The sequence below is a fragment of the Pyxicephalus adspersus genome, chromosome 5 (genome assembly GCF_032062135.1).
Source record: "Pyxicephalus adspersus chromosome 5, UCB_Pads_2.0, whole genome shotgun sequence".
NCBI lineage: Eukaryota > Metazoa > Chordata > Amphibia > Anura > Pyxicephalidae > Pyxicephalus > Pyxicephalus adspersus.
The window spans coordinates 4,633,508-4,647,481 of NC_092862.1; the positions used below are offsets into that span (position 1 = coordinate 4,633,508).

General features: G+C 43.4%; 1 protein-coding gene across 1 annotated transcript in view; it reads right to left on the minus strand.

The window, feature by feature from the left end:
* Window positions 1-10,152, minus strand: part of NRBP2 (nuclear receptor binding protein 2) — a 49,802-nt gene extending 39,650 nt beyond the window's left edge. The window contains exons 1-3 of the mRNA XM_072410593.1: window positions 10,007-10,152; window positions 9,756-9,905; window positions 6,796-6,992 (exon numbers count right to left, since the gene is read on the minus strand). Coding sequence (XP_072266694.1) covers window positions 6,796-6,927 — 132 coding nt within the window. The 5' untranslated portion in view covers window positions 6,928-6,992; window positions 9,756-9,905; window positions 10,007-10,152. The remainder of the gene's footprint in view (window positions 1-6,795; window positions 6,993-9,755; window positions 9,906-10,006) is intronic.
* Between the last annotated feature and the right edge of the window lie 3,822 nt (window positions 10,153-13,974).

Sequence of the window (13,974 nt, forward strand, 5' to 3'; positions counted from 1 at the left end):
TCTTCAATGATCCCCATTTCATCCTCTACAATAATCCCCATTGCATCTTCTACATTGATCCTACCATTGATTCTCCATTCCAACAGAACAGGTCACACACAATTTAAAGCTATGCACACAAGTCAGATAATGGTCATCCAAAACAAACAGTTGTGCTTGTCTCAGATGAAAAATCCAGCACACACCGATACAGATCGGTGCTTTGTGTACAGAACTTGTCCCTTCATCGGTCACTGGAATAGAGCATTTCCAGCCAAGGTCTGTAAGGGGATTTACAGTTCACCATTCATTTCATGTCAGGATAATGAATCATTGTTTGGATTGTCATTTAATGAGTGTCTGTATCTGGCTATATAGGTGATATAATCTTTTGTATGCTGCAATGTACCTGTGATATCTCCATTATACCCCAGGACAGATTCCCAGGACTAATATTGAATACAATACCCGTGCACAGATAATAGAGCAAACCAGTGACTGATATCATGTACACAAATAGTGATTGTATGGCACACATTGTCCACAGTCACACAATGCATTGTTGTCACAATCAGCAGTTTCCAGTCCTGTCTGACCCGGGGTCATTCTTCAATTTGGGGTCATGGCTGCAGGTTGGGTGAGGACAGAATAGGGACACAATCCTGGCCTTCCTACAAGGGGTGGCAATGACATGAAGACATGTAAAGAGGGCCTGTCTATGGAGATAAGCCCAGCGCGTATGTATGGAGGAGATATAAACTCCTCTGGGTGCGTCCAGGCCTGCGTGGGTCATATCAGCCGGGCTCAGACTTTTCTTGCACAGCTCTTTTCTATATCATCAACAAAATCAAAAATATATGTTACGTGCCTTTAAACACGACATAGCCAGCTTGGGGCTGTTTGGGATAAATAAACTGCAAAACAGCAATTTAAATTAACCCCTTCAGCTCCGACACCCCCTGCAGGGCAGAGCAATGTTAAGTTTGTGCCTACTGACAAAACAACAATGCCGAAGCAATGTATATACATCATGTCAGTGTTATCAGGACAAACAGGGATTGCTTTTGTAAATAAAGAGGATTTTTTTTTCTATACATGCTAAAGACAAAAAGTAAGTAAATAAAAAGCAAAACTAAGGTTAAAAAAAGACATTTCCATTGAGGTCCATTGAGACAAAAATAAACAAATGAAGATCTTACATCCTGTATATGAGATCTAAAAATGAAGCTGATCTAGAGGAAGGCAAAAAAATAGCTGAGTTCAGTTTTATGCAATAGGAAAAAATGTCTCGCAATCCCTCCCCGGATCCATCATTTTCTGCGGTATTTCTTACAAAAATGGGAGGGCAGGTTTAATAAAGACTGGAGGGCAGATTTATGGAAGAGAAGGACAGAATGCAACCCTTCAAAAACAAAAGGAACAAAAACAAAATGGAAATAAAAATTGAAATGTCCTTCTGCCTCCTTTATTTGGCATTGGGTCTCCTTCATTTCTCATTAACACCCTCAGATAACTGTTCACACAGACTTATCAGTCTCAGGATAAATGATAAACGTTGTTTTCTTGGTGCCTTACAAACTATTTCTAGATCTGCCTTCAGTAAAGCTACGTACACACTTCCAATTATTATCGTCGGAAAACGAACGACGAACGTTCCTGCACGATATATATGAACGATCGTATAGCACCGATCCTGCACAGAGAGGTAACGACACGATCGTTCGTAGATATTGTACACACAATAGATACGATCGTTTAAGCGATAGAGGAACTATGTGCACGACAGGAAAGTGAACGGACGTTCGTTCATCACGCATGCTCAGCCCATGGACGATCAACGAACGACCGTACACACGAACGATGTTCAACGATCGTCGCCCAATCCGATCCGCCGGTCCGGTCGTTCGTTTCCAACAATTTTCCTCGTTCGTCGGCGTCGTTGGTTACTTTTTTACGAACAATTTTTTGCCCAATCGATCGTTCGTCGTTCGATTGGAACGATAAAAATTGGAAGTGTGTACGCACCTTAAGTGTCCATCCTGTAAACTGCACCCGGCAATGGACTTTGGACTCCGGCATGCCATAAAGTCAGAGTATCTGGCCATTATCAGCCGGCCCTTGTTGGTCAGCATGTGATTATAAGAAGAGGAAAGGTCAGTTCTTGGAGGTGATGGGAGGAAGCAGAGATAAGTGTTTGGATCTGAGTGACTCTGACAAGGGCAAAATTTTGATGGCTGGATGATGGGCTGGAGAACATCCAATATGGCGGTCTTGTTGGGTGCTCTTGGTATGCAGGGGTCAGTACCTACCAAACGTGGTCCAAGATAGGACAACTGGTGATCCATCAATAGGGTCATGAGAGGCCAAGGCTCATTGGTGTGCATTAAAGAAGACCAACCCATCTGGTCCAATCGCCCCCTCAAATTTCAAATCACCTCCTGACAAGTTTCTAACTGCTAATAACACTGTAATTCTTCCCTCCGCTCAGGTACGTTGTCTTGGCATCACCTTCCATTCTGCCCTCTCATTTACCCCCCATATTCAGAACATTTCCAGGTACAGTCACTTTCACCTGCGCAACATCCCCAAAATCTGCCCCTACCTGTCCCCTGAGCACACCAAACTCCTTGTACATGCTCTTATCATCTCTCGTCTGGACTACTGTAACCTCCTCCTCTCTGGTATTCCACTAAGCCAACTCTCTCCTCTACAATCTATTATGAATGATGCCGCCAGACTCATCCATCCTACCCAACAACCTACCCCATACACAGCCTTCCCACCAGTCTACCCCATACACAGCCTTCCCACCTACATACCCCATACACAGCCTTACCACCTACCTACCCCATACACAGCCTTACCACCCACCTACAACATACACAGCTTTCCCACCTACCTACCCCATTGGCTTCCATTTCGCCTGGGAATCAAAATCAAGCTCCTGTGCTTTGCCTTCAAATCCCTCCACAGTTATTGTCCCACTTACCTTTCTGCCTGGATAGAAAAATTCCCCCCTAGCCGCTCTCTTTGCTCCTCCAATGACCTACTAATGACTTCCTTACTCATAACCCCAGCACACGCACGGCTCCTAGACTTTTCCAGAGCTGCCCCAGTTTGCTCGTAGGCTTGCTCCTACATTTCAATCATTTAAAAGAGCACTCAAAACACACTTTTTCAGACTTGCCTAACCCGTGTTCTTTTGTCTCCTAAAACACTCACCACTACCCATCATTCCATATCTCCCTGCCTATTGTGTGAGACCTCCCCCACTGCCTAGATTGTAAGCTCTTAGGGGCAGGGTCCTCTTCTATGCCTATGTCATTGTCTGTAACTGTCTATCATTTGCTACCCCTATCTTATGTACAGCTCTGCATAATATGTTGGCGCTATATAATACTGTTTATTAATAATAATAATAATAATAATAATAATAAAAATCCTATAGATTAGAGACCTGTTCTGAAAAATCAAAGCAGCCATGGTAAAATGGTGAAAGAACAAGATCTCAGAATGCCCATGGTGACACCACAAACTACATCGGCACAAGAGCATCAGAACCGCACCATGGGGCCATGGAAGAAGGTGGCCTCTAAGCAGAAGGCTCATTTCTATGACAGGTCCTCTTTAAGTACTGGTTTAATAATTCTTAGGGATAGCAATGTGGGCTTTAAATGATGCTGAGAAGAGAACAACAATGTTCTGTCTCTGGAAGACATAGAGAAGGCTGAGTAAGCGGATAAACAAAATGATAACAAACAAAGCAGAAAAGTTCTCACATGACTTCGGGTTCTTGGCAGCCCATTTATCAGAATCCCATAGGAAGTAGACAGCTGATCACCAACCAATGGCACTGATGCGTTTTGCACAAGGATGAGGTTCACTGATAAAGCGAAACGCGTCTGTGATTTTGGTTCTCTTTGCTGATTATGTAATTGGATATAAATGGCAGAAACTGAGAGTCGTGCTGAATTTGGAATAACCGAATGCTCGGAAAGTTCTGCAGAAAGGCAGAAGGAGGCCACTTGTTTTATGTCAGCAGATGGTTTATGTTAAATTATGTGTGATCACATGGACTGTCCATAAGCATGATCACTGTGCCACAAACATGGTGGAGCACCGATAGGCACAAGATTTTGGGAGTTTACCAGGAGAACCCATAGGGACCCCAGTGCCTGGGCCTATGACCAACATAGTATGAATCACCTGACTGTACACAATGGGGGAGATTTACTGGGGGCTGTGCAGGGACCGGCTATATAGCACTAGTGCAGCACTCCCACATTGGGTCTGATTTACTAAAACGCTCCAAGACTGGAGAAGATACACAATCATGGGAGAACCTGGGTCATCCAGCAAGCCTGGATTATTTGCTATTAGCTGGCAAATGGTTTCCATACATTCCAGGTTTGCTGGATCACCCAGGTCCCCCCATGATAGTCTATTCTCTTCAGTCCTGCTTTAATAAATCAGGACCAATATATGCAGTCCATCTATATAATATTCAATGAGAAGAAATTGTTAAAAATCTGGTATAATTGTTTATTATTAAACCTGTTGAACATTCTAGGCAATAATATAGATGTTGGTTGGGGCAACAGCCAATGGAATCTCAGCACATCAGTTGCAAGTTGCTGAATAAATGGAACCAACTGGGACAGAAAGATGGAAACCAACACTTGATGCCTGGTGCTTTCATCTTCATCCTGGCTGCTCTACATAGCAAGACAATGACCTGGAGCAGGCATGCACCCAGTGAAGTCTGGGAAGGTTTGTGCACCTGTCCAGCATGCTTATTTCTGGTCATTGAATCACCAGGTGAAGAAATGACCGCTCTGGGCTTCAACAACAGCTCATGGCAGCTCCAATATTTTTACCCTGACAGGTCCTCTTTAAAGTAAGGCGTTGGATTGGTTGAATAATCTGACTTTGTTGCCTCCCCCGACCTGTCCCGGCTGCTACAAATCTACACAAATGTCTGATCTGTCGGTGACCTGTGTATAAATTTTTGTCTTAAGTAAATGTTAGTAGATCTTCCCTGCGGTGCGACTTCCTTTGTTTTATTTTTCTGGCACCTTTAATAAATCACTTTAATCCCCCCTCCCTAAGGATAAAGCAGCCATGATTCCTGACAATCTCCAGAAATGATCTTTATGCCGGTTTGCAATGGCGGTCAGAATTTCCCCTGGCCATTGATTGCCTATAATCAATACTACGTCCTGGATAACAATCATTTACCTGGATTACCAATGCTACCTTTGTATCAATCAATGCAGAGCAAAGCTCTATGGCTGCTGTCATTGCTCTCCCCAGTGCTCCCACCTGCACTCTATGTACCAAAAAGAAGTATTCTGCATCAATGGTTGATCGATATTTAATTGTATAATATGGCCAACTACTAGACCCCTTCCCCACTATGTTATGGAGAAGGGGAGGCGCTCTATAGTTTTGTTTTAGGGAAGGATCACCAGGCTTTTCCTAAAATAGGAAAAGCCAGAAAACAAATGCAGCCACCACATCTAGAGATTGAGAAGCTGCCATATATTATTACACAGTATTTATATAGCACCGACATATTACGCAGCGCTGTACAAAGTCCATAGTCATGTGACTAGCTCTGCCTCAAAGGAGCTCACAATCTAATGTCCCTACCATAGTCAATAATACAGGCTATGGTCAGTTTTGGGGGAAGCCAATTAACCTAACGGCATGTTTTTGGAATGTAGAAGGAAATCGGAGTACCCGGACCAAACTCCATGCAGATAGAGTCCTGGCTAAGATTCAAACGTGGGACCCAGCGCTGCAAAGGCCGGAGTGCTAACCACTGAGCCACTATGCCACTGAATATATGATGTTTTTGTTCCTGGGTTTGGATAGGTTTTAGGTTACTTGCAGGCAGCAAAGTGCAACACGATCTAAACGTTCATCCTGATCAGCACGTGTATGGGAAAGAGAGGGGGGTGGGAAGAGAGTTACCAATCAGCCATTCTTTAAAAGAGGCTTGATGATGTTTAGAGAAGTCGGGAATCATGTACACATATAAAATTGCGTCTGATCCGATTGTCTGGGGTCCGAGTCTCGGGTTACTTATCTTCAGCTGGAACTGGGGCTTTAGTCAAGGTGGAGGGGATTATGACCAGTTCCAAATATCAGTCACTTTTGGCCCTAACCTTCAGGCATCTGCTAGAAAGCTAAAGATGAACAGGAATTTCAACACGACAATGACCCCAGGCATCCAAATCAACAAAAGAATGGCTTCACCAGAAGAAAATGAAAGTTTCGGAATGGCCCAGACAGAGCTCAAACCTAAATCTAAAAGAAAGTCTGTGGGGTGATCTGAAAAGGATTATGCACAAGAGATGATCCTACTATTTGACGGATTTGGAGCTTTTGCAGGGAAGATTGGACAAATATTGTGAGGACAAGTTGTGTCATGCTGATACTCCGACCCAAGAAGACTGAATGCTAGAAATATATCAAATGGAGCTTGAATAAAATAATAATGTCAGGGTGTGCATACTTATGTAACCAGCTTATTGTATGTTTTTTATAAATGATTTCCCTTATCAGATTTGTTTGTTTTTCAATTGAATTGTACAGATTATAGGTAACATTAAAGGTGGGAAAATTTTGGAAAGATTATTGTGCTCTCATTTTTTGACATCACAAAACCTGGCATTTTACCGGGGTGTGCACTTTTTATATCCACGTGTGTGGCGAGGGAAATTTATTTTATTATCTTTACTGAAAGCACATGAATTTATTTCTGAGCTCAGAGGTGCACAAATGCACAGTACATAAACAGAAAACTCTTACCTGTTCCTTCCTCTTGTGCCATCGTCCACAGGGGCTCTCCTCCAGCACTTCGCTCTCATCCTCGCTCTCCTCCTCCTTCTCCCTCTCTGGCTTCTTCTGCGAGGGCGAAAGATGCGCCAGAGCCATGAGCATTGTACTCCGCTAGATCGGTGCCAATAATGGGGTTAAGATCCACTAGATCCCTTCAATTCCTGCTCCTAAAAAAAAAATACACACGCAAAAAAAAACCCTCTGCAGCTTTAGATCCACCAGTAACATAAACAAAACCACCAGATCTAGTAGATCTCTGGGCACAGCTGGCGTTGGACTGGTGAGACCCCAGTGCACAGGATCTGGAGATGTGTAACGGCACAAACTCCAAGGGGTTAGGCCCACCAGATACTAGGTGACTGCAACCAGAAATTTCCCGGTAGCCGGATACTAGTGTGGCGGATGTAGAGGTGTTCAGGCTCTGGTCCAATGATTTGTATATGGCACAGCAGCCTGTGTATGGTGAAGGATCCGCTTATGGCACAGCACCCTGTTACTGGTGAAGGATCTGTTAATGGCACAGCCTCCTGTATCCGGTGAAGGATTGGTAAATGGCACAGCACCCTGTGTATGGTGAAAGATCTGTGTATGGCACAGCGTCCTGTGTACGGTGAAGAATTCGTTTATGGCACAGCGTCCTGTGAAGGATCTGTGTATGGCACAGGGTCCTGTATCTGGTGAAGGATTGGTGTATGGCACAGGGTCCTGTGCAGGGTGAAGGATCTGTGTATGGCACAGCGTCTTGTATCCGGTGAAGGATCGGTATATGGCACAGTGTCCTGTGTACGGTTAAGGATCTGTGTATGGCACAGCACCCTGTATCTGGTGAAGGATCGGTATATGGCACAGTGTCCTGTATCTGGTGAAGGATCCGTATCTGGCACAGCGCCCTGTGTACGGTGAAGGATCCGTGTATGGCACAGCGTCCTGTATCTGGTGAAGGATGTATCTGGCACAGCGCCCTGTGTACGGTGAAGGATCCGTGTATGGCACAGCGTCCTGTATCTGGTGAAGGATCCGTATATGGCACAGCGTCCTGTGTACGGTGAAGGATCTGTATCTGGCACAGCGCCCTGTGTACGGTGAAGGATCCGTATATGGCACAGCGTCCTGTATACAGAGAGCAGCAGCTGTCAGCAAGCACTGGCTCAGCAGTGGGTTAAAGCCTCAGTGCTGACTTATCACAGCTTCTATTTAACAACAGGCTCTGTATATTGCAGCTCCACCTCGTGCCGCCCCCTGTAACTCCCAGCAAACACCTTCCCTCCATACACAGATCCCAGCACACACATATCACAGATCTCCTTGTCTCTACCTGTCGCTGCAAGCCAGACCTCAGGGTGCAAATACGCCGTGCAGTACCTGGCGAAGGTTAGCGATGGAGCTGTACGATGATTATTAAAGCGTATCTAATCCCAAGGACAAAAATGTAATATATTGCAGCTTAGCAGTCCATAGATGATGTGGGTGCATTCATTTTCTTTTTCTTTTATATTTATCTGCAGATCATGGGAGTGACACACTTCCTGTCTTAGGGTGAGAACATTCACTCAATGTAATAACAATAGGGCAGGACTACAGACAGCACGCCCTCTATTTTTATAAAAGAGAGAGCTGAGGTTCTCTAATTTTTGGAGATAACACAGAACAATGTAACGGATAAGAGTCAGCACAGGCAGACAGCACAGGAAAGAATACACCCACAAGATTTAGGGCAGGATCAACTGACAAATATAGGTAAATAAGAGAAGGTGCTTGTCATTGTTTACATACACTTTGATTAGACCATGGTTGTCAATCAGGTTGGACTTCGATCATAGCTCCCATTGTATACCCAACAATACACCCTCTGTATACCCAACAATACACCCCCTGTATACCACACCATACACGTCCTGTATACCAAACAATACACCCCCATATACCCAACTATACACCCCCTGAATACCCAACTATACACCCCCTGCATACCACACCATACACCCCCATATACCCAACTATAAACCCCCTGTATACCAAACCATACACCCCTGTAACCCAACAATACACCCCCTGTATACCCAACTATACACCCCCTGTATACCACACTATACACATCCTGTTTACCCAACAATACACCCCCTGAATACCCAACAGTACACCTCCATATACCCAACCATACACCCCTGTATACCCAACCATACACCCCCTGTATACCCAACTATACAACCCCCTGAATACCCAACAATACATCCCCTGTATACTCAACTATAAACCCCCATATACCCAACCATACACCCCCAGTATACTCAACTATACACCCCCTGTATACCCAACCATACACCGCCTGTATACCCAACAATACACCCCCCTGTATACCCAACAATACATCCCCCTGTATACCCAACTATACACCCACTGTATACCCAACCATACACCCCCTGTATACCAAACTATATACCCCCTGTTTACCCAATAATACACCCCCCTGTACACCTAACTATACACCTCCTGTATACCCAAAAATACACCCCCTGTATACCCAACCATACACTCACTGTATACCCCACCATAATCCCCTTGTAAATCCAATTTTACACCCCCTTTGTACCCAACCATACTCTCCCTGTATACCCAACAAAACACCTTCTGTATACCCAACCATACTCCCACTATATACTCAACCATTCATCCCCTGTATAAAAAACATACTCCCATTGTATACCCAACCATTTACCCCCTGTATACCAAACAATACACCCCCTGTATACCCAACTATACACCTCCTGTATACCTAACCATACACCCCCTGTACACTGGACTATACAGCTCCTGTATACCCAACCATATGCCCACTGTATACTCAACCTGGCATCCCCTGTACACCAAACCATACTCTCACTATATACTAAACAGTACACTGTATACCCCACTATACTCCGCTTGCGTACCTGTGCGTTGTCACCTTGTTACATTAGCTTCCAGTGGAGAATGGTTGTACACACATCACACTGGCACAGTCTAGTGTTGTCACCATCAGGAAACCCTTTATGTGTGCCTGTGGACAGGAAGCGGCTGCAAAGAGGCTGCGGATCTGATCCCTGAAATGCCACAAAAAATAAAGGCATGACGACGTGTGTTATATTGAATACAATGCCCGCTGTCTATTGTACGCAATGCACTCAGGAAGGTTTACCCTCACCATAAATCCCTCAGAGCCCAGTCAAACCATCGCCACACACAGGTGTTTGCAGTGCGCCAGGTAAGGCTGCCACCGATGGTGTCAGGTGCGGCTGACTAATGCTGCAAGAATTCCTATTTCTATTGTCCTCACAGCAGTGCCCAAGTCCTGCTACTGCGCCCAAACCTGGCAAGAAAAAGGATTACCTAACAGGGAATAAATCTCACCTGTGGATCCTCAGCCTCACCTGGAGTATTATAGAGGAACTAAACCTTTAAAAAAAATTGCGACCATGCAGATCCTAAATTTCAGACAGGCATCGTCCCTCCTGTAATAAAATAATCTTACCTGCCTGATCTCAATTTTTTATTTGCACTCACCTGTCCTGGATCTGTCGCAGGTCCTGCCATATTATTCTCCTCTCCTTGTGTGTTGTTATATTTGGCCATTTTGATTGACCGGATGACAAATATCCCATGCATGCTTGTGGGGTTTATTCTGTCCTGGCATCCCCAGGGGATGCTGTGGCACCCCACATTTTTGAAAAGCAAAAAGTGATCAAGCAGGTAAGTTTTATTGCACAGGTGACAGATGTACTGATCATTTCCTGATTGAAGGCTGCATCCCCCCTAATTTGTCCTTTAGGGTTATCCAAAAATATCTTTATAGAGCAGAAATTCCAATCATTTCCTTATTCATTACTAGTAATTCTATACCTGACACGTTTCGCAGTCAGAGCTGCTTCATCAGGGGGAACAGAACACCGGAATTTGTTCAAACAACAATCACAAAGATCTGAAGGCTGACGTATTTCCAGAGGAGACAGAATGTTGTAAAATATGCAACCTGGATATTTTATATCGCTGGACTGTGCCCTGTGTGCCGAAATCCCAGGAATATTACCGAAAATAGAACAAAGGAACCAACCCACAAAATGACAGATTCCCTGTGGAGCATCTCTTCTGGGTGTCCAAATGAAGGGAGCAAATAGGACTGGGATCATATCACTGGAGACTGCTAGAGACATTACTAGTACTCACTGCTTGAGACTGCTAGCATGATAGGGCTGTTCCCATGTGACCACTAGAAACTACATGCAAGTTATTGCAGACTGCTAATATGTTATTAAAGAATGCGACTGAAGAGACTGTTAAAGAGCTGCAATACTAGAGACCGCTAGAGACCATTACCATGTTACATAGGACCTCTAAAGACTGTTACCATGTTATATGTGACCTCTAGAGACTGTTACCATGTTACATGTGACCTCTAGAGACTGTTACCATGTTACACGGGACCTCTAGAGACTGTTACCATGTTACACGAGACCTCTAGAGACTGTTACCATGTTACACGGGACCTCTAGAGACTGTTACCATGTTACACGGGACCTCTAGAGACTGTTACCATGTTACACGGGAGAGATCTATTGTATTAGGAAGGGATCACAGGGTGAGTTCTCTGACTTGTTACAAAGTTACAATGTTGCAGTCTGATCGTTGGAGGAGGAGGGACTAAGGAAATGCTTCCTTTTGCCTGCAGCAGACTGATGACATCATCTCAGCCTAGACAAAGTCATTGCTTGGCGCTCGGTGATGGCTGTATAATACTACAAGGTGGAGCTTTTTATGATAATGATCATGTTGCTGTTTTTTGTGACTGGTGAGGAATAGAGGTATAAGTCTCGACAGGTCCTCTTTAGTAATTGTTCTGCTAGTTGTATAACAATGGCATGAGAAGAGCTCTTTAACAATAATGATGAGGAACACCACAGCAAATATTAGTAAATCGACCCCAAATGTTATCATTGCCCCCATAATGACATCACCCAAAGAATGCTTAGCACTGTGACAATGCCTGGGATCACTGAGAATGGGAAGAACATTTTACTCTGTACATCACCGCCATCTAGTGGCTAAAATTATATTGCAACATCTCCATTACTCTTCATGCCATGTTTACCCCCAGCACAATATTTCTTATACTATGGATCACAACCCAAACTAGGAAAAAGATCTGCCCACTCTCTTTTGAAGGGACATTAGATTGTGAGCTCCTCTACAGGGCTGTACATCCCTATTCCTCACCACTGCTTTTCCTCTTGTTTACCACCTCTTTCTGTATTCTGAGCTGCTTGTTCCTTATCCCAATCTACTCATATACTTATCTGCATTGAGTGCTTCTAAATCTCTTCCCTCTTCTAGTTCTCTATCACTACTCTGCTCTTTGCCTGTATTTGGCACTGAGTATTCTCTGTTCTCCTCTGCCCTCTTCTTAAATTCTGCACTGAGAGTTCCTGATTCATCCCTACTATCTGGCTGTACTCTACTCTACTCTGCTCTCTTCCTGTATTGTACAGGAATGTTCCCTATTGTACTCTGATCTCTTTTTCAAACACTTCATTGAGTGTTCCTGATTCCTCTGTGCTTGCTCTCTTCTTGTATTCTACAGGAGAGTTTCTATTGTAGTCTGCTGTCTTTTTAAACACTTCAGTGGGAAAGCTGGGTGTTTCTGATTCTTCTGTGCTCATTTCCTGCACTGTATGCCTATTCTTCTCTGCTCTCTTCCAGTTCTCTGCACCAAGTGTTCCCTATTCTACTCTGCCCTCTTCGCACCAAGTGTTCCCTATTCTACTCTGACCTCTTCCAATTCTCTGCACCAAGTGCTACTTATTCTACTCTGCCCTCTTCTAAAACTCTGCACCAAATGTTCCGTATTCTAATCTGCTTCTTGTAATTCTCTTCACCAAATGTTCCCTATTCTACTCTGCCTTCTTCCAAATCTCTGCACCAAATGTTCCCTATTGTACTCTGCACTCTTCTAAATCTGCACCAAATCATCCGCATTGTATTGTGTCCTTTTCTTCTACTCTGCACGGAGTGTTTCCTATACTTCTCTGAGTGATTCTGATTCCTCTCTGCTCTCTTCCTGTACTCTGTCCCCACTGTACTCAGCTATCTTTCTGTATTCCTCAAAAGTGTTTCCTATTGTACTCTGATCTGTTTTTAAATTCTTCATTAAGTGTTTCTGATTCTACTCATCCCTCTTCCTATTGTCTGCACTGAGTGTTCCCCTTTACTAACCACCCCACCTAATGTTTGCCATGATATCATTGTTCCCTTTCAGGAGCCCATGTTGTTGAGGATGAACTTATTTCCCTCTTGAAGGAACAGAGACTTCTTGCTATAGATGTAGTTTTTACAGACACATGTGTGAGAACAATCAAGGTGGTTATTGTTCTGATGTATTCAGTAAAGGTGATGGTATTTATACAAGGTGAAGAATTACAGAAAGGTAATTAAAAGTAAACAGTGATCTTTCAGGAATCCAGAGTCATTGATGGCCCTGAACAATGCATGGCCCTGATATCCCGGCTATCTCCTCTCATGCCCCAATTTATTAGCCATTGTTTCCAATTTATATCTTGGACATTGTCATTGTTGTTATTGTTTCCTATTTATACTTTGGTTATTGTTACACACAAGAATCTTAATGATATTTACAGGACAATCACTCTTCACTGCTTTCCAGATAATTCAAAAATGGTGAACAATGGTCAGCTGGTCAGAAGCCTTGGCCCAGGAAAACAAAAGGTGAACAAAAGCAAAAGATAAGAGTCCCTTGTTGGTATAAGGCAAAAGCCTTCTATGTAGTATACTTTATGATTCCTTCTTTTATATAAAAAAATCCACATCAATGGGTAACCTGGATCTTTCACAATCCTATTAGAATGAGTCTCGGGAATTCTTATATATATATATATATATATATATATATATATATTTATATATTCTTATATATATATATTATTATATAATAATAATAAATTAAATTTATTGTTTTATTAGCTATTTTATTCACTTTACTGTTTTACAAATCAGACACTTAGGTTTAGTACTTCCTTGAAGTTAGTGGAGTTCCCAGTGGGGTATTTGGGTTAAGATCGGGTGTTACTTAAACTCCTTGTGCCTTGGGGGATCCTGCTTTTT